This window comes from Oncorhynchus mykiss, chromosome 7 (assembly GCF_013265735.2).
Source record: "Oncorhynchus mykiss isolate Arlee chromosome 7, USDA_OmykA_1.1, whole genome shotgun sequence".
NCBI classification, from domain to species: Eukaryota; Metazoa; Chordata; class Actinopteri; order Salmoniformes; family Salmonidae; genus Oncorhynchus; species Oncorhynchus mykiss.
This window is the reverse complement of record NC_048571.1, coordinates 21,205,703-21,224,551: the sequence shown is the minus strand read 5'-3', so window position 1 is coordinate 21,224,551 and position 18,849 is coordinate 21,205,703. Positions and strand designations below refer to the sequence as shown.

The window sequence follows — 18,849 nt, the reverse complement described above, 5'->3', positions numbered from 1 at the left end:
CTGTTTTTCTAAGATTTAATTTTTTAGCAAAAAAATGTATTTAACCTGTTTTAGAGATTTATGAGCACAATATATTATTTTGTAAAGGCAGTGACAGGCCTACTACAGGTCTGATTGCATCATGTGAGCCTTTTAGGACATGCATGTTATTGACAGGCAAGTATAAGCAGTTTTTACGCTAATGGACAACCGTGAAACTTGATAATTTGCACTGAAATTTATCCAAACTATTGTTGTCTTGTGATTTCTTGGCTCCATGTGAAGTGTATGAGCTATTAGCAGTGTTTTCCAAACTCTCCTGGGGACCTCAGGTGGTGCACGTTTGTGTTTTTGCCCTAACTAATTTAAGCTTTGATTATTTGAATCTGCTGTGTAGTGCTAGGGGAAAAAAACAAAACGTGGGACCGAGTTTGTGAAACACAATTAGTGACAGGTCTGAGTCTCACACCAACACTGCCCTGAGCCACCTAGATAAGACAAATACCTATGTTCATTGACTGCAGCTCAGCGTTCAGCACCATTGTCCCTTTAAGCTCGTCACCAAGCTTAGGACACTGAGGGCTGATGGGCTGACCCCAGGTGGGGTCACCTCTGCCTTGCTGTCCCTCAATACGGGGGGCCCCACAGGGGTGTGTGCTTAGTCCCTTCCTGTACTCCCTGTTCACTCACAACTAACACCAAGTTTGAGACATGAAGGGGGTAAGCCTGATCACTGGTGACAATGAGACGGCCTACAAGGAGAAGTTCAGAAACCTGGCAGTGAGGGGCCGGAGCAACTTCTCCCTCAATGTCAGTGAGACCAAGAAGCTGATCGTGGACTACGGGACACAGAGGGGGGACGAGCACGCTCCCATCCACATCGACGGAATTGCAGTGGAGTGGGTCGAAAGCTTCAAGTTCCTGAACAGCTTCTATTCCCATGCCATAAGACCGCTAACTAAATGGCTACACAGACTGAATTGAGTTGTCTCTGCACACTTACAGGGCCCTACACACTACTGCACACACACTCACTCCATCATTTGCTCACAAACACATATGCACATTTATACTGACTCTAAACGCACCCACACACACAATAATATAACATGCTGCTTCTCTGTCTATCATATCCTGATGGCTAGTCACCTTACCCCTTATTCATATCTACCTCTATAGATCCAATATCCCTGCACATTTGTAAATATGGTACTGGAACAGATCCTGTATATATTATAGTATGCTTGCTTTATCGTGTTCTTGTTTTTATATCTCGTGTTTTGATTTAACGTTATTTTTAGTATTACATAGTTATTTATAACTGCATTGTTGGGTTTTGAGTTTGCAAGAAAGGCATTTCACTGTACTTGTGCACGTGACGTTGAAATGTGAAACGTATGGGCGAGTCCCAATGTGCTGCAGGGCAAACTGTACTAAAAAGCCACAGATGGTAGAATGAATTTGTATGCGCTCCACTCAATATGTGTAGCCCTGCTGCGGTGACCAGGCCGCTCCGACTCACAGTTCACCACCGCCAGAAACTGTCAGTGGCGCTGGACGGCTTTGTGTCTGGTGGTCGGAGGTTCAAGTCCGGTGCCAGCAGACACGTGGGACAAAAATTGCAGACAACGATAGAAACAACTCCGGAGAAGTGCAAAACAATAGACGATCTACACGGACCTAGTTTGGCCACGACTGTGTATTGGCTGTTCGTGAAGGGATATGCAGATAAGAGCCATGCGATGCAGGTAAAACGAATCCCACAATCTCTCATTTCTGCCACTTTTTCATCCAAGTATGTCTAGTTTCATACGTTTCGTGAGTGCAAGTTATCGAGCGAATTAAATTATATCAACGTAATTTTTGACGACGTAGACTAAGAAGCTAAATTCGATTTTCCATCAAAATTATAATTGTGAGTTTAAGAATATGTTGCAAGAGAATAGGTAAATGGCTCTTATTCAACTATCTAGATCATTTTCCATCAAAGGATGTCGATGTAACTTTGACGACTGCTATGATGAAACAATTAGACCGGAGGTGTGGTACCACAAACCCCTGAGGTGTCTTATTTCTATAAACTGGTGACCAACGTAATTAGAACATAATTATTTTTTGGTAACTCAGGTGGTACATGGTCTGCCGTTACTTTGTGGCAGATGTTAAGACTACAAACCGTTATAAATGGCCTATTTGCGATATTTACTTATTTCAATAGGTATAGGCTACTGACTAAAATCTGGGTTTATAATCGCAATTCAATTTTGACATGGTTTGCTGAGCTAGATGCAGGTAGGCCAACATCTAATTTCAGTGAAAAGTCCACAATGAAACAGGCATTAAATGTGTAGAATGATACGTTTTCAATAGAGCTGTAACCATGATCACAATTGATAACTGCAGCACTCTCAACCAGTGCTCTCTTTTTCAGTCTCACCTCCGCCAATTGAATGAATTTATACTATTGTTGCACAAAAATGTGGTATAAGAATACCTTTTACTCGATCAAGAAACAGTACGTAAACACCAGTACCTGGTTTCCCTTACCTATTGAAATCAAGAAGAAGAAAATAACAATGGTGAAATAGACCAGTTTACTGCTGTGCAATGTCACATGTACAGTTGAAGTTGGAAGTTTACATACACCTTAACCAAATACATTTAAACTCAGTTTTTCACAATTCCTGACATTTAATCCTAGTAAAAATTCCCTGTCTTCGGTCAGTTAGGATCACCACTTTTATTTTAAGAATGTGAAATGTCAATAATAGTAGAGAGAATTATTTATTTAAGCTTTTATTCCTTTTAGCACATTCCAAGTAGGTCATACGTTGACATACACTCAGTAGTATTTGCTAGCATTGCCTTTAAATTGTTTAATTTGGGTCAAACATTTTGAGTAACCTTCCACAAGCTTCCCACAATAAGTTGGGTGAATTTTGGCCCATTCCTCCTGACAGAGCTGGTGTAACTGAGTCAGGTTTGTCGGACTTCAAATCTTCAAATAATATTTTTGTTTCATCAGACCAGAGGACATTTGTCCAAAAAGTACGATCTTTGTCCCCATGTGCGAACCGTAGTCGGGCTTTTTTATGTCGGTTTTGGAGCAGTGGCTTCTTCCTTGCTGAGCGACCTTTCAGGTTATGTCGATATAGGACTCGTTTTACTGTGGATATAGATACTTTTGTACCTGTTTCCTGCAGCATCTTCACAAGGTCCTTTGCTGTTGTTCTGGGATTGATTAGCTATTTTTGTACCAAAATACGTTCATCTCTAGGTGACAGAACGCGTCTCCTTCCTGAGCGTTATGACGGCTGCGTGGTCCCATGGTGTTTATACTTGCGTACTATTGTTTGTACAGATGAACGTGGTACCTTCAGGCATTTGAAATTGCTCCCAAGGATGAACCAAACTTGTGGAGGTCTACAGTGTTTTTTTCTGAGGTCTTGGCTGATTTCTTTTGAAGGCACTGAGTTTGATGGTAGGCCTTGAAATACATCCACAGCCACACCTCCAATAGGCTAATTGACATCATTTGAGTCAATCAGAAGCTCCTAAAGCCACGACATAATTTTCTGGAATTTTCAAAGCTGTTTAAAGGCACAGTCAACTTAGTGTATGTAAACCTCTGACCCACTGGAATTGTGATACAGTGAATTATAAGTGAAATAATCGGTCTGTAAATAATTGTTGGAAAAGGGACTTGTGTCGTGTGTAACGGATGTGAAACGGCTAGCTTAGTTAGCGGTGGAATAGTGCGCGCTAAATAGCGTTTCAATCAGTGATGTCACTTGCTCTGAGACCTTGAAGTAGTGGTTCCCCTTGCTCTGCAAGGGCCGCGGCTTTTGTGGAGCGATGGGTAACGATGCTTCGAGGGGGACTGTTGTTGATGTGTGCAGAGGGTCCCTGGTTCGCGCCCGGGTATGGGCGAGGGACGGTCTAAAGTTATACTGTTACACGTGCACAAAGTAGATGTCCTAACCGACTTACCAAAACTATAGTTTATTAACAATACATTTGTGGAAGGGCTTTCCTCCTACAATGCCACAAATTATCAGTCATTTTGAGAAGAAGGACTCACATGCGAGATGTCACTTCGCAATAGAAACTTGCTCTATTTCAAAAATATAATTTTCTATAATTCTTATTTGTGCTGATGAGTTTACCAGGGGTGATCCAGTCATAACATTTGGAATTTAGTAGTACTGTGTAGAAAGCCAGTACCTAAGGTGGTTAAATCATTTCACATCCATCAAATGTATCATAGCATTTTATTTAGGAGGTCAAATTGGCTCTGATATTGGTGGGATCATGACCCCAGAAGTTATGCACCTGGATTCATGGTTTATTAAACTAGAGGTTGATTTGACTAATTAGGATAATAAGTAGTTTATATACTGTTATTTTTAGTAAATATACACTGTGTACAAAACATTAAGAGCACCTTCCTAATATTAAGTCCACCCCCTTTTCCCCTCAGAACAGCCTCCATTTGTCAGGGCATGGACTACAAGGTGTCAGAAGCATTCTATGGGGATGCTGGCCCACGTTGCAGTTCTTGACACAAACCGGTGCAACTGGCACCTACCACAATACCCTGTTCAAAGGCGCTTAAGTCTTTTGTCTTGCCCATTCACCCTCTGAATGGCACACATACACAATCAAATCAAATCAAAATTTATTTGTCACATACACATGGTTAGCAGATGTTAATGCGAGTGTAGCGAAATGCTTGTGCTTCTAGTTCCGACAATGCAGTAATAACAAGTAATCTAACTAACAATTCCAAAACTACTGTCTTGTACACAGTGTAAGGGGATAAAGAATATGTACATAAAGATATATGAATGAGTGATGGTACAGAGCAGCATAGGCAAGATACAGTAGATGGTATCGAGTACAGTATGTACAAATGAGATGAGTATGTAAACAAAGTGGCATAGTTTAAAGTGGCTAGTGATACATGTATTACATAAGGATACAGTCGATGATATAGAGTACAGTATATACGTATGCATAGGAGATGAATAATGTAGGGTAAGTAACATTATATAAGGTAGCATTGTTTAAAGTGGCTAGTGATATATTTACATCATTTCCCATCAATTCCCATTATTAAAGTGGCTGGAGTTGAGTCAGTGTCAGTGTGTTGGCAGCAGCCACTCAGTGTTAGTGGTGGCTGTTTAACAGTCTGATGGCCTTGAGATAGAAGCTGTTTTTTCAGTCTCTCGGTCCCAGCTTTGATGCACCTGTACTGACCTCGCCTTCTGGATGATAGCGGGGTGAACAGGCAGTGGCTCGGGTGGTTGATGTCCTTGATGATCTTTATGGCCTTCCTGTGACATCGGGTGGTGTAGGTGTCCTGGAGGGCAGGTAGTTTGCCCCCGGTGATGTGTTGTGCAGACCTCACTACCCTCTGGAGAGCCTTACGGTTGAGGGCGGTGCAGTTGCCATACCAGGCGGTGATACAGCCCGCCAGGATGCTCTCGATTGTGCATCTGTAGAAGTTTGTGAGTGCTTTTGGTGACAAGCCGAATTTCTTCAGCCTCCTGAGGTTGAAAAGGCGCTGCTGCGCCTTCTTCACGATGCTGTCTGTGTGAGTGGACCAATTCAGTTTGTCTGTGATGTGTATGCCAAGGAACTTAAAACTTGCTACCCTCTCTACTACTGTTCCATCGATGTGGATAGGGGGGTGTTCCCTCTGCTGTTTCCTGAAGTCCACAATCATCTCCTTAGTTTTGTTGACGTTGAGTGTGAGGTTATTTTCCTGACACCACACTCCGAGGGCCCTCACCTCCTCCCTGTAGGCCGTCTCGTCGTTGTTGGTAATCAAGCCTACCACTGTTGTGTCGTCCGCAAACTTGATGATTGAGTTGGAGGCGTGCGTGGCCACGCAGTCGTGGGTGAACAGGGAGTACAGGAGAGGGCTCAGAACGCACCCTTGTGGGGCCCCAGTGTTGAGGATCAGCGGGGAGGAGATGTTGTTGCCTACCCTCACCACCTGGGGGCGGCCCGTCAGGAAGTCCAGTACCCAGTTGCACAGGGCGGGGTCGAGACCCAGGGTCTCGAGCTTGATGACGAGCTTGGAGGGTACTATGGTGTTGAATGCCGAGCTGTAGTCGATGAACAGCATTCTCACATAGGTATTCCTCTTGTCCAGATGGGTTAGGGCAGTGTGCAGTGTGGTTGAGATTGCATCGTCTGTGGACCTATTTGGGCGGTAAGCAAATTGGAGTGGGTCTAGGGTGTCAGGCAGGGTGGAGGTGATATGGTCCTTGACTAGTCTCTCAAAGCACTTCATGATGACGGATGTGAGTGCTACGGGGCGGTAGTCGTTTAGCTCAGTTACCTTAGCTTTCTTGGGAACAGGAACAATGGTGGCCCTCTTGAAGCATGTGGGAACAGCAGACTGGTATAGGGATTGATTGAATATGTCCGTAAACACACCGGCCAGCTGGTCTGCGCATGCTCTGAGGGCGCGGCTGGGGATGCCGTCTGGGCCTGCAGCCTTGCGAGGGTTAACACGTTTAAATGTCTTACTCACCTCGGCTGCAGTGAAGGAGAGACCGCATGTTTTCGTAGCAGGCCGTGTCAGTGGCACTGTATTGTCCTCAAAGCGGGCAAAAAAGTAATTTAGTCTGCCTGGGAGCAAGACATCCTGGTCCGTGACTGGGCTGGATTTCTTCCTGTAGTCCGTGATTGACTGTAGACCCTGCCACATGCCTCTTGTGTCTGAGCCGTTGAATTGAGATTCTACTTTGTCTCTGTACTGGCGCTTAGCTTGTTTGATAGCCTTGCGGAGGGAATAGCTGCACTGTTTGTATTCGGTCATGTTACCAGACACCTTGCCCTGATTAAAAGCAGTGGTTCACGCTTTCAGTTTCACACGAATGCTGCCATCAATCCACGGTTTCTGGTTAGGGAATGTTTTGATCGTTGCTATGGGAACGACATCTTCAACGCACGTTCTAATGAACTCGCACACCGAATCAGCATATTCGTCAATGTTATCTGACGCAATACGAAACATCTCCCAGTCCACGTGATGGAAGCAGTCTTGGAGTGTGGAGTCAGCTTGGTCGGACCAGCGTTGGACAGACCTCAGCGTGGGAGCCTCTTGTTTTAGTTTCTGTCTGTAGGCAGGGATCAACAAAATGGAGTCGTGGTCAGCTTTTCCGAAAGGGGGGCGGGGCAGGGCCTTATATGCGTCGCGGAAGTTAGAGTAACAATGATCCAAGGTCTTTCCACCCCTGGTTGCGCAATCGATATGCTGATAAAATTTAGGGAGTCTTGTTTTCAGATTAGCCTTGTTAAAATCCCCAGCTACAATGAATGCAGCCTCCGGATAAATCGTTTCCAGTTTGCAGAGAGTTAAATAAAGTTTGTTCAGAGCCATCGATGTGTCTGCTTGGGGGGGGATATATACGGCTGTGATTATAATCGAAGAGAATTCTCTTGGTAGATAATGCGGTCTACATTTGATTGTGAGGAATTCTAAATCAGGTGAACAGAAGGATTTGAGTTCCTGTATGTTTCTTTCATCACACCATGTCACGTTGGCCATGAGGCATACGCCCCCGCCCCTCTTCTTACCAGAAAGATGTTTGTTTCTGTCAGCGCGATGCGTGGAGAAACCCGTTGGCTGCACCGCTTCGGATAGAGTCTCTCCAGTGAGCCATGTTTCAGTGAAGCAAAGGACGTTACAGTCTCTGATGTCCCTCTGGAATGCTACCCTTGCTCGGATTTCATCAACCTTGTTGTCAAGAGACTGGACATTGGCAAGAAGAATGCTAGGGAGTGGTGCACGATGTGCCCGTCTCCGGAGTCTGACCAGAAGACCGCCTCGTTTCCCTCTCTTTCGGAGTCGTTTTTTTGGGTCGCTGCATAGGGTCCACTCCGTTGTCCTGTTTGTAAGGCAGAACACAGGATCCGCGTCGCGAAAAACATATTCTTGGTCGTACTGATGGTGAGTTGACGCTGATCTTATATTCAGTAGTTCTTCTCGACTGTATGTAATGAAACCTAAGATGACCTGGGGTACTAATGTAAGAAATAACACGTAAAAAAACAAAAAACTGCATAGTTTCCTAGGAACGCGAAGCGAGGCGGCCATCTCTGTCGGCGCCGGAAGTGTATCCATGTCTCAAGGCTTAAAAATCCATCTTCAACTTGCCATCTTCCCTTCATCTACACTGATTGAAGTGGATTTAACAGGTAACATCAATAAGGAATCATCGTTTTCACCTGGACTTATCTGGTCAGTCTGTCATGGAAAGAGCAGGTGTTCCTAATGTTTCGTATACTCGGTGTATATTTTGTGAATCATTAATATATTAAATATAATTATATAGGACTGTCTCACTGTGCATTTCCAACATCTTTGTGTACATTTCCAGAATCAAATATCTTCTACTCTTTGCCCCCTACCCAGGTTGAACACAAGAAACTGTACGGGCCCATCTGGCGCTCGCGGTTCGGCCCGTTTGATGTGGTGAACGTGGCGTCTCCAGAGCTCATATCCCAGGTGATCCGTCAGGAGGGCCGCTACCCGGTCCGGACAGAGCTGCCACACTGGAAGGAGTACCGCGATATGAGGGGACAGGCCTATGGACTCCATGTGGAGTGAGTGGCCGATGAACCACATCAAGGACTATTCCTAGATTGGGTGTAGGAAAGGGTTAATACTTACACACACTGTTACCTCATTATTTTGGCACACTGAGGAAATATTTGCTCTCGTGAAACTGTTGTGAGGATTTTGTGCAACTTCTGGCACATGTTTACAGTAAACCCTGCGGCTGTACCATTACAGTTTTAGACAGTAGCCAATAGGCTATTTGAGCGTAATGTAGGCCCACCAACAAAACCAATGGCGCAAATCCCATAACATTTTCACATGGAAATAGCTTTAGATTTCCGTGATATAGCCTACAGTAGCCTATATGTGATGTTCAATGCAGGCCCATACTGCATTCGATTTTTAATCATGTTTTTAACATTATGCAACGCTTGATATTAATCATGTTTTACTTGGCCTGTGACACTATAGGGTGACAGTACATTGTGTTGTATGATGCAAGAAACCACTTTACAAAATACAATGTATTATTGCCATACAGAGACTTAGACAATGTAGGATATGCAAGCGTGTTTCAAAATATAACACTGCCCCTTTAATTAAGATGTAAGCTTTTAAGCTGATTAGCATTTCAAAGAGAGCTTGAAATGTGGCCTACACGTTTTGTGCTCTTGTAGGGAGCGGTAACTCCCCATTGCTGACCTATATTTAAGCAATAAAGCACCTCGGGGGTTGTGGTGTATGGCCAGTATACCACGGCTAAGGGATGTTGTTGTGTCGTGAGTGCCTGGACACAGCCTTTAGCCGTGGCATATTGGCCATATACCACAACCTCTGAGGTGCCTTATTGCTATTATAAACTGGTTACCAACGTAATTAGAGCAGTAAAAATACATTTTTTGTCATACTCATGGTATACGGTCTGATGTACCACGCCTGTCAGCCAATCAGCATTCAGGGCTCGAACCACCCAGTTTATAATTATCAATAACTGGGCAAATAACTCGCTAACTAGCAAAGAAAATCAACAAATGTGCACATGCGTGCTCTGAACTGACCTGAAAAGCACCACTCGCGGGTGACTGAAAGACCGCTCATGGGCTACCCCCACCCAAATAATTATACTCTGCTGCACACTGGCTCTGCCTACAACTAGCGACACAACGCGGAGTGCCTGGATACAGCCCTTCGCCATGGTATATTGGCCATATACCACAAACCCCCGAGGTGCCTTATTGCTATTATAAACCGGCTACCAACGTAATTATATACGGTCTGATATACCACGGCTGTCAGCCAATCAGCATTCAGGGCTCGAACCACCCAGTTTATCCTGTTGATTCAATCGCAGAGAAAATGGTAATCTATATAGTGCAAACTAATGCGGCGAACTCAGTGAAGTTCAATCTCTTACGTCTTTGCATGGCATTTCCTCTGCGCGGCATCCTGGGGGAGGTGCGCAGCTTAGAGGGAACATTGCTTACACCCTATGCTTCAAAGATACACAATGACAGTTATTGGCAATAAATCATTGCCTTGGGTAAAAGCCATGTTGGTCTGGTTTGAGGAAACCCTAACTCTACAGGTAAACTTGTTTCAGTAGTACCCCTCCACCTCCAACATGATCAATCTAACAGACAGGTAACTGCCAAAATAAAGGAAACGCCAACATAATGGGGCATTGGGGCAACATAATGGGGCATTGGGGCAACATTTTTTTTATTTTACCTTTATTTAACCAGGCAAGTCAGTTAAGAACAAATTCTTATTTTCAATGACGGCCTGGGAACAGTGGGTTAACTGCCTGTTCAGGGGCAGAACGACAGATTTGTACCTTGTCAGCTCGGGGGTTTGAACTCACAACCTTCCGGTTACTAGTCCAACGCTCTAACCACTAGGCTACCCTGCCGCCCCACATAATGGGGCATTGGGCCAACATAATGGGGCATTGGGCCAACATTATGGGACATTGGGCCAACATTATGGGGCATTGGGCCAACATTATGGGACATTGGGCCAACATTATGGGACATTGGGCCAACATTATGGGACATTGGGCCAACATTATGGGACATTGGGCCAACATTATGGGGCATTGGGCCAACATAATGGGGCATTGGGCCAACATAATGGGGCATTGGGCCAACATTATGGGACATTGGGCCAACATTATGGGACATTGGGCCAACATTATGGGACATTGGGCCAACATTATGGGACATTGGGCCAACATAATGGGGCATTGGGCCAACATTATGGGACATTGGGCCAACATTATGGGGCATTGGGGCAACATAATGGGGCATTGGGCCAACATAATGGGGCATTGGGCCAACATTATGGGACATTGGGCCAACATTATGGGGCATTGGGCCAACATAATGGGGCATTGGGCCAACATAATGGGGCATTCGGCCAACATAATGGGGCATTGGGCCACCACTAGTCGCCAGAAAAGCTTGAATGTGCCTTGGTATAGATTCTACAAGTGTCTGGAACTCTATTGGAGGGATTTGACACCATTATTCCATGAGAAATTCCATCATTTGGCGTTGTGTTGATGGTGGTGGAAAACGCTGTCTCAGGCGCTGCTCTATAATCTTCCATAAGTGTTCAATTGGGTTGCGATCTGGGATGCTCATTGCTTACTGTGTGGAAGCAGCTGCGTTTAATATACTTTGTATCCTTCATTTAAGTTTTTCCTTTATTTTGGCCACGACCTGTAGATAAACCTCCACCCCTTTATTCTGAATATCCACTATAGATTCAGTCTGTCCCCTCCTCTCCTCTCCTACAGTACAGGCCCACAGTGGCACCGTATCCGTAGTGTCCTAAATCCAAAGATGCTGAAGCTAGCGGAGGTGTCTGCGTACGCGCCTGTCATCCACCAGGTGGTAGGGGACCTGCTACAGCGTATTGAGAGCCTCCGCCTCCGCAGTCAGGACCACACCACCGTACCAGACCTCACCGCAGAGCTCTACAAGTTTGGCTTTGAAGGTGTGATACCATTGGTTCATTCAGTATTATTTATGCTTTTAACCCCTTCAGAAACACACACACACCCAGTGGGGTTGGAAGCCAGAGTCTGCCACAGTCAGCAGCTTAGGTAAAGTGCCTTGCTCGGGGGCACAACGGCAGGAGATATGCATCTAGGATACCGAGAATCCCACCAGCTCTGTGTCGTCCTCATTGTTCAACTGTGTTCTCTCCGTCCCTGCAGGGATCTCTTCCATCCTGTTTGAGACGCGGCTGGGTTGTCTGCAAGAGGAGATCCCTAAGGACACGCTGAAGTTCATCGCTGCAGCCAACAACATGCTAACCCTGTCTGAGACCGTCCTCTTCCTCCCGCTCTGGACACGCAACGTCCTGCCCTTCTGGAAACGATTTGTCCAAGCCTGGGACGACCTGGTGGCTGTAGGTATGTTTGTATGTCTCCTTCTATTGAGCGACAAGCAGACTTAAAGGTTGGAAAGTAGACATGGTAGGTTCGACCTCCACAATGCAAGCGTACGGTTATTTCTATTGCACAAGGGCTTTCCCTGTCACATCAGCCACTGTCAGCCGCTAAGCACCGTTGAGACGGGTCGGAAATCGCAGGCCTATGTGGGAACTTTGTTAGTGTGCCAAGGGAGACTGACTGTTGAGCTATGTTCAGTGTGTGTTTGTGTGCGTCCCCTACATGAATGTGTGTGTTCAATGTATTTCTACATAAACCCTCAGCTCAGCGTCTCATTGACCATAAGTTGGCGCAGATGGATGCCCAGGTGCTGGCTGGGAAGCAGGTGGAGGGGATGTATCTCACCTACCTGCTGTCCTGTGATAAACTGACCCTGGAAGAGGTGTACATCAGCATCACAGAGCTGTTGCTGGGCGGAGTGGACACGGTGAGAGGAGAGGGTCATGGGAGGTCATACAGAGAGGAGGGGGGTGCCATACATAACAGCAGGGTCACGTTCAGTAGGGTACACCGTAAACAAACCTTTTGAAATGGAAAGCCAACATGTGAATTTCTCAATGGCAAATTTATATTATTTCCTCTACATTTCAAAATGTTTTCTTCTGGTTTGTGCCTACTGGACATGTCCTAGGGAATGGGGGAAGTGATGTAGTCAGAGGCTTTTGTAGGGTGGAGGTGTATTTTGGCTTTAAGATTACACGATTCTCCCCAGGCCATAAATACTAAAAACATTTGCTTTAGTTTGTAGACATATATATTCGCAGTGTAACTTTGTATTCATTTTAGAGGGTACAAAATGCACTCACATAACCACAGACAGATACACAGTAACCATACAAACACTACATGGCCTGCCTGGCTGCATTCCCTGGTGCAGTCGGGTCTTGTTTTTGTCAGGCGTCACTTGCTGCTTTCTGGGATCTGTTGCTGAGTAAAGCACAAGTCTCGAGCTCCATTTATTCCACCTTTTATGTTATGTCATAGAGATAAATGTGTTTTGCTCGCTGGAAATCAGTGTTCTCACTTGAGATGGTCTACTGTTCCAAAGTCATTTCCTCTGCTGATTTTATGAGGAATTGATGTCAATAAATGTTGATGATCACTTGATAACTAGCCTCTGATACAGCCTCCACCACTCCCTCAACTCAAAATATGTTTTTGTTTGTTGAAACATCAGCACTTTAATTGTCCAAGTCAAATTTCCCCTCAGGGACGATAAAGTATGCTGAACAAAAATCTAAAACGTAACAATTTCAAAGGTTTTACAGAGTTACAGTTCATATAAGGAAATCGGTCATTTGAAATGAATGAATTAGGCCTTAATCTATGGATTTCACATGACTGGGAATACAGATATGCATCTGTTGGTCACAGATACCTTAAAAGAAAAAGTAGGGCCTCCCGAGTGGCGCAGCGGTCTAAGGCACTGCAGTGCTTGAGGCGTCACTACAGATCCGGGTTCGATCCCGGACTGTGTCGCAGCCGACCGCGACCGGGAGACCCATGAGGCGACGCATAATTGTCCCAGCGTCGTCCGGGTTAGGGGAGGGTTTGGCCAGCCAGGATGTCCTTGTCCCATCGTGCTCTAGCAACTCTTGTGGCTGGCCGGGCTCACGTACGCCGACACGGTCGCCAGATGTACTGTGTTTCCTCTGACACATTGGTGGGGCTTAAGCGAGTAGTGTGTCCAGAAGCAGTGCAGCTTGGTAGAGTCGTGTTTCGGAGGATATATGGCTCTCGACCTTCGCCTCTCCCGAGTCCGTATGGGAGTTCCAGCGATGGGACAAGACTGTAACTACCAATTGGGGAGAAAAAGGGGTAAAAAGAATAAGAATATGAGAGAAAAGTAGGGGCGTATCTGGCGTGACCACCATTTGCCTCATGCAGCGCGACACATCTCTTTCACATAGAGTTGATCAGGCTGTGGATTGTGGAATCTTATCTGACTCCTCTTCAATGGCTGTGCTAAGTTGCTGGATATGAACTGGAACACGCTGTCGTACACGTCGATTTAGATTAGCCCAAACATGCTCAATGGGTGAAATGCCTGCTGAGTAAGCAAGCCATGGAAGTACTGGGACATTTTCAGCTTCCAGGAATTGTGTACAGATCCTTGCAACATGGGGCCGTGCGTTATCATGCTGAAACATGAGGTGATGGCGGCGGATGAATGGCACGACAGTTGGCCTCAGGACTCATCACGGCATCTCTGTGCATTCAAATTGCCATCGATAAAATGCAGTTGTGTTCGTTGTCCGTAGCTTATGCCAGCTTATACCATAACCCCACCGCCACCATGGGGCACTCTGTTTACAACGTTGACATCCTCAAACCGCTTATGGTAGAGTAATGAATATTAAATTCTCTGGCAACAGCTCTGGTGGACATTCCTGCAGTCAGCATACCAATTGCACGCTCCTTCAAAACTTGAGACATCTGTGGCAGTGTAGTGTGACAGACTTTTATAACAGACTTTTATTGTCCCCAGCACAAGGTGCACCTGTGTAATGATCGTGCTGTTCAATCAGCTTGCTTTCAGATTTTTTGTTCAGTATATATCACTTCACTCTAAGTAAACCCCTCTTTCTTTCTATCGTCCTTCTCCTTTCGCCTCAGACGTCCAACACCTTGTCGTGGGCATTGTACCAGTTGGCTCGCGACGCCGCGTCTCAGGACAGGCTGTACCGTGAGATCATGTCTGTGTGTCCGGGAAGACAGCAGCCTAGATCAGAGGACCTGAGCAGGATGCCCTACCTGAAGGCTGTCATCAAGGAGACTCTGAGGTGAATACACGCACACGGATGCATGTACACGTACACACATGCAGGTTCTGAGGTGAACACACACACGCCAAGAACGGTGACCTGCAACCGGCCTCTTGTTTTGAGCATGCCTGGTCAAAGAGTTTGTCTGCCTGTGTGCTTGCATTTTCATTTCCCCAATTATACTGATGATGACTGATAAGTGAGATAACATGTTGGTATTTCATCCGGAGTGCAGAGGGTCAAGGTGGAGGCATGGGGCAGGCTTTTTGGACAGTTTATGTAAGGAGCGGGTGGAGTGGGGGGGGGGGGCAGTAATGTCCTTATATAACCTGAATGGTGTGTTAGAATTTGACTTGTCACATTCTTCGTAAAGAACAGGTGTAAACTAACTCTGAAATGCTCACGGTCCTTCCCAACAATGCAGAATACAATATAAATGTTTTAATAATAAATAAAAAAACATTGTAACACGAGGAATACATACACAATGAGTAATATTTACTTGGCTATGTACATGGGGTACCAATACGGAGTCAATGTGCAGGGGTATGAGGTAATTGAGGTAGAGATGTACATATCGGTAGGGCTAAAGTGACCAGGCAACAGCATAGATAAGACGGAAGCAACAGCGTATGTGATGTGTGTGCGGCAAGTGTGTGCCTGTGTGTACATGTTATCCGTGGGTGAGTGTGTGTGTATGTGTTTAGAGTAAGTATGTGTCAAAGAGGGTCGATGCAGATAGTCCAGGTAGCTAGCTATATGGTGAACTATTTAGCAGTCTTATGGCTTGGGGCTTAAGCTGTTCAGGAGCCTTTTGCCCCCAGACTTAGCTCTCCGGTATCGTTTGCCGTGCGGTAGCAGAGAGAACAGTTGATGACTTGGGTGGCTGGAGTCTTTTGACAATTTTTTAGGGCCTTCCTTTGACCCCGCCTGGTATAGAGGTCCTGGATGACAGGCTTATAGAAGGAAATTGGCGCCCTCCACCTCTTCCTATATGGTCATAGCCATTTATCCTGTGTGTCCTTGATTTTCGAATGATTCAAATGCTCAATAACACCATCTAGGTCAGACTCACAACCTGCCATTGCCAACTCTCCGGTATCAAAACTTTACCAAATACCAACGTGACCAGACCTGTCAACATGCACGAAATATGGGGTACCAACTACGCAATTCTCTGTCCATGTACGCAGGTAATGAATAGGGCCTGATTTTTTTTAAAACAACATTTTTAATAAAAATAAATCCACTAACATCCCAATTCTCGAGCTGCAACACACAGACATGTACAGAGTTTGTGTCAACAGACATGGAGATGAATACATCATTATTGGACGTAGCTACCCGGTGTCTGCCCCTCCTGTTTGTTGTGATGCTGAGTTTGAAGACTGTCAGCTGTACGTAAACACATGGACAAATCCCTTTTCGACTCCGTGTGTTGTGGGAAGGTGAACACTAATTGTTTCAAGCCAACGTTAGCGAACATAAGATGGATATTCAGTGGGCTCTAAAGTGTCAGCAGTTCACTTGCATTTACTAGTGAAAGAAATGAAATGCAAATACGACAAATAACTGGTGTCATTTGTGCGAGTGTGAATTACATTTAATTCTGCGTCCCATAAGTTGTATTTTCCACGTAACATGACGAGGATCACGCAACCTGATAGACTGTAATTATGATCCACGTCACAAAGAGCATTACAAAAGTATAATCAAAAATAAATGTCTTGGCATTAAATGGAGTCGGGAGTTTAGAAGATTGTACGATGAAAAATGAGTGAGTGTCCGGTATTAGCTACAGAGGCAATGCTTCTAAAATGCCTTTGCACTAAATTTGCGAGTTGAATCTCCAAATTGCTGCGAGCGTCTGGTACTCTAAAAAAGTTGGACAGGGTTGGCAGGTCTGGCATACTGAACATTCCTAGCCACACACAGGTTTATATAAGGCAGTCCTACAGAGGCTCCCCATGTTGCTGAAGTTGTTCTCTCTCTCAGGATGTACCCTGTAGTTCCAGGGAATGGCCGTCTAACCGTAGACAATGAAGTTGTTGTGGACAACTACTGGTTCCCAAAGAAGGTAGGGGCAGGCGATGAAGAGAGAAAGATATCAACATCTCTCTTTTACCTTTGTCAATACTTAAGAAATCTCTATTTCTTTCCCCAAAGGATGAGATGTCCTTTCCATGAAATTCTGTCAGTCGCTCTCCTTCCTGTATGTCTCCTACTTCCTATTCCCCTCCCTCAGACCCAGTTCCATCTCTGTCACTATGCTGCCAGTCATGACGAGGGGGAGTTTGTGGATGCAGAGTGTTTCAGGCCTGAGCGTTGGCTGCGAGGGGACCCAGAGTCGTACCAACACCACCCCTACAGCTCTATACCCTTCGGGGTGGGCGTGAGAGCCTGTGTGGGCAAGAGAGTGGCAGAGCTAGAGATGTACTTTGCCCTCTCCAGGGTGAGTAAGAGAAGTATTTCATTGAGATTGTCAAGGAAGTGTTGAGAAATAAAAAGCCATCAGTGCCAAAATGAGGTTACCACAGACTGTTGGAGGTGATTGTTGTTGGATTTCGTCCATCATCTGTGGTGATTTGCTAATGGTAAATCCCCAGAAGCAATCTAAGTGTGGGAACAGGTGTGACGAACCCCATTTTTATGAGTGGGGCCATATTCTGTTTTTACTATCCCAGTTGGCATGGGACGTTATAGAGACTTAATTTTATGGTTATAAACTGATTCTCTGGCTAGAGAGACGTCAGACAACCAGGTGGCTCATTAACACTAAACCCTTGAACTTGAACTCTTGCTCTACAGCTGATGCAGCATTATGAGATCCAGCCAGAGGATGGGGCCCCGACCACAGAGCCCAAGACTAGAACACTGCTCATCCCATCCAAACCCATCAACCTGCGCTTCCTACCCCGAGCCTGAGGAGGGTGCCAGGGAGTTATAGAAAGGGATTGACAGGAGGGTCTGGTGTTGTGCTGTGCTGTGGTAACCTCCAGTCCCCTAGATCCCCTTAAACATAGCCGATTGAAGTAGTTTGGGTGGGGGGAGGGGATGCTGAAAAATAAAGTTTGTTCATGCTACAGACAGCTATATCGGTCTGCTAATACAGGACTAGTAAAGGCTCAGTGCACAACTTTTGTGAAGAAATTATACCCCCCCCCCCCTCCCCTCAAATGCCCTCAAACCAAATCTGATTCATATCAGGTTATTCTGACACGGAACCCAAACCGGCTGCGAGCGTGCGTTATCGTGCATACATTTATTTGTCCCGCTACACCAAATGCGATCACGACACGCAGGTTAAAATATAAAAACAAACTCTGAACCAATGACATTCATTTGGGGACAGGTCTAAAAGCATTAAACATGTATGGCAATTTAGCTAGTTAGCTTGCACTTGCTAGCTAATGTGTCCTATTTAGCTAGCTTGCTGTTGCTAGCTAATTTGTCCTGGGATATAAACATTGAGTTGTTATTTTACCTGAAATGCACAAGGTCCTCTACTCCGACAATGAATCCACACATAAAACGGACAACCGAATCGTTTCTAGTCATCTCTCCTTCCAGGCTTTTTCCTCTTTGAACTTATATGGTGACCGCATCTAAACTTTCATAGTATTACCACGACAACCGGCAAAACATTTAATCTTTCAATTACCCACGTGGGTATAGACAATGAGGAGATGAAACTTGGGTACCTGCTTCTATAAACCAATGAGGAGATGGGAGAGGCAGGACTTTCAGCGCGATCTGTGTCAGAAATAGAAAAGTATAATAAAAAATTGTATATTTTAGCCCTTGGCATCGCAGATGTTCGTTGGCGCGCGCACGAGCAGTGTGGGTGCAATAATTGAATATCATGGATTTCTACATTTATTTTCCGATGCGCACGCGACGTGTGCAGTCTGGTCACCATGTGAGGTGTATAACTGGGGCCTTTGCTCTGTTGACCTTTACTATGAAGCTAATACATATAGATTAATCTGCCCTGTAATTAATGCACATTGGTGTCGAGGAGAAATGTATCACTGTGTGTGTGTGTGTGTGTGTGTGCTTGTGAATGGCAT

General features: G+C 45.3%; 1 protein-coding gene across 1 annotated transcript; it reads left to right on the top strand.

The window, feature by feature from the left end:
* The first annotated feature begins 1,406 nt into the window (after positions 1–1,406).
* Positions 1,407–18,121, top strand: LOC110527483 (cytochrome P450 27C1). The gene is made up of 9 exons (XM_021608778.2): positions 1,407–1,727; positions 8,411–8,601; positions 11,355–11,554; positions 11,778–11,975; positions 12,278–12,441; positions 14,631–14,797; positions 16,775–16,856; positions 17,025–17,231; positions 17,588–18,121. The coding sequence occupies exons 1-9, from the start codon at positions 1,461–1,463 to the stop codon at positions 17,702–17,704; spliced, it is 1,593 nt and encodes a 530-aa protein (XP_021464453.2). The 5' UTR covers positions 1,407–1,460; the 3' UTR covers positions 17,705–18,121.
* The last annotated feature ends 728 nt before the right edge of the window (positions 18,122–18,849 follow it).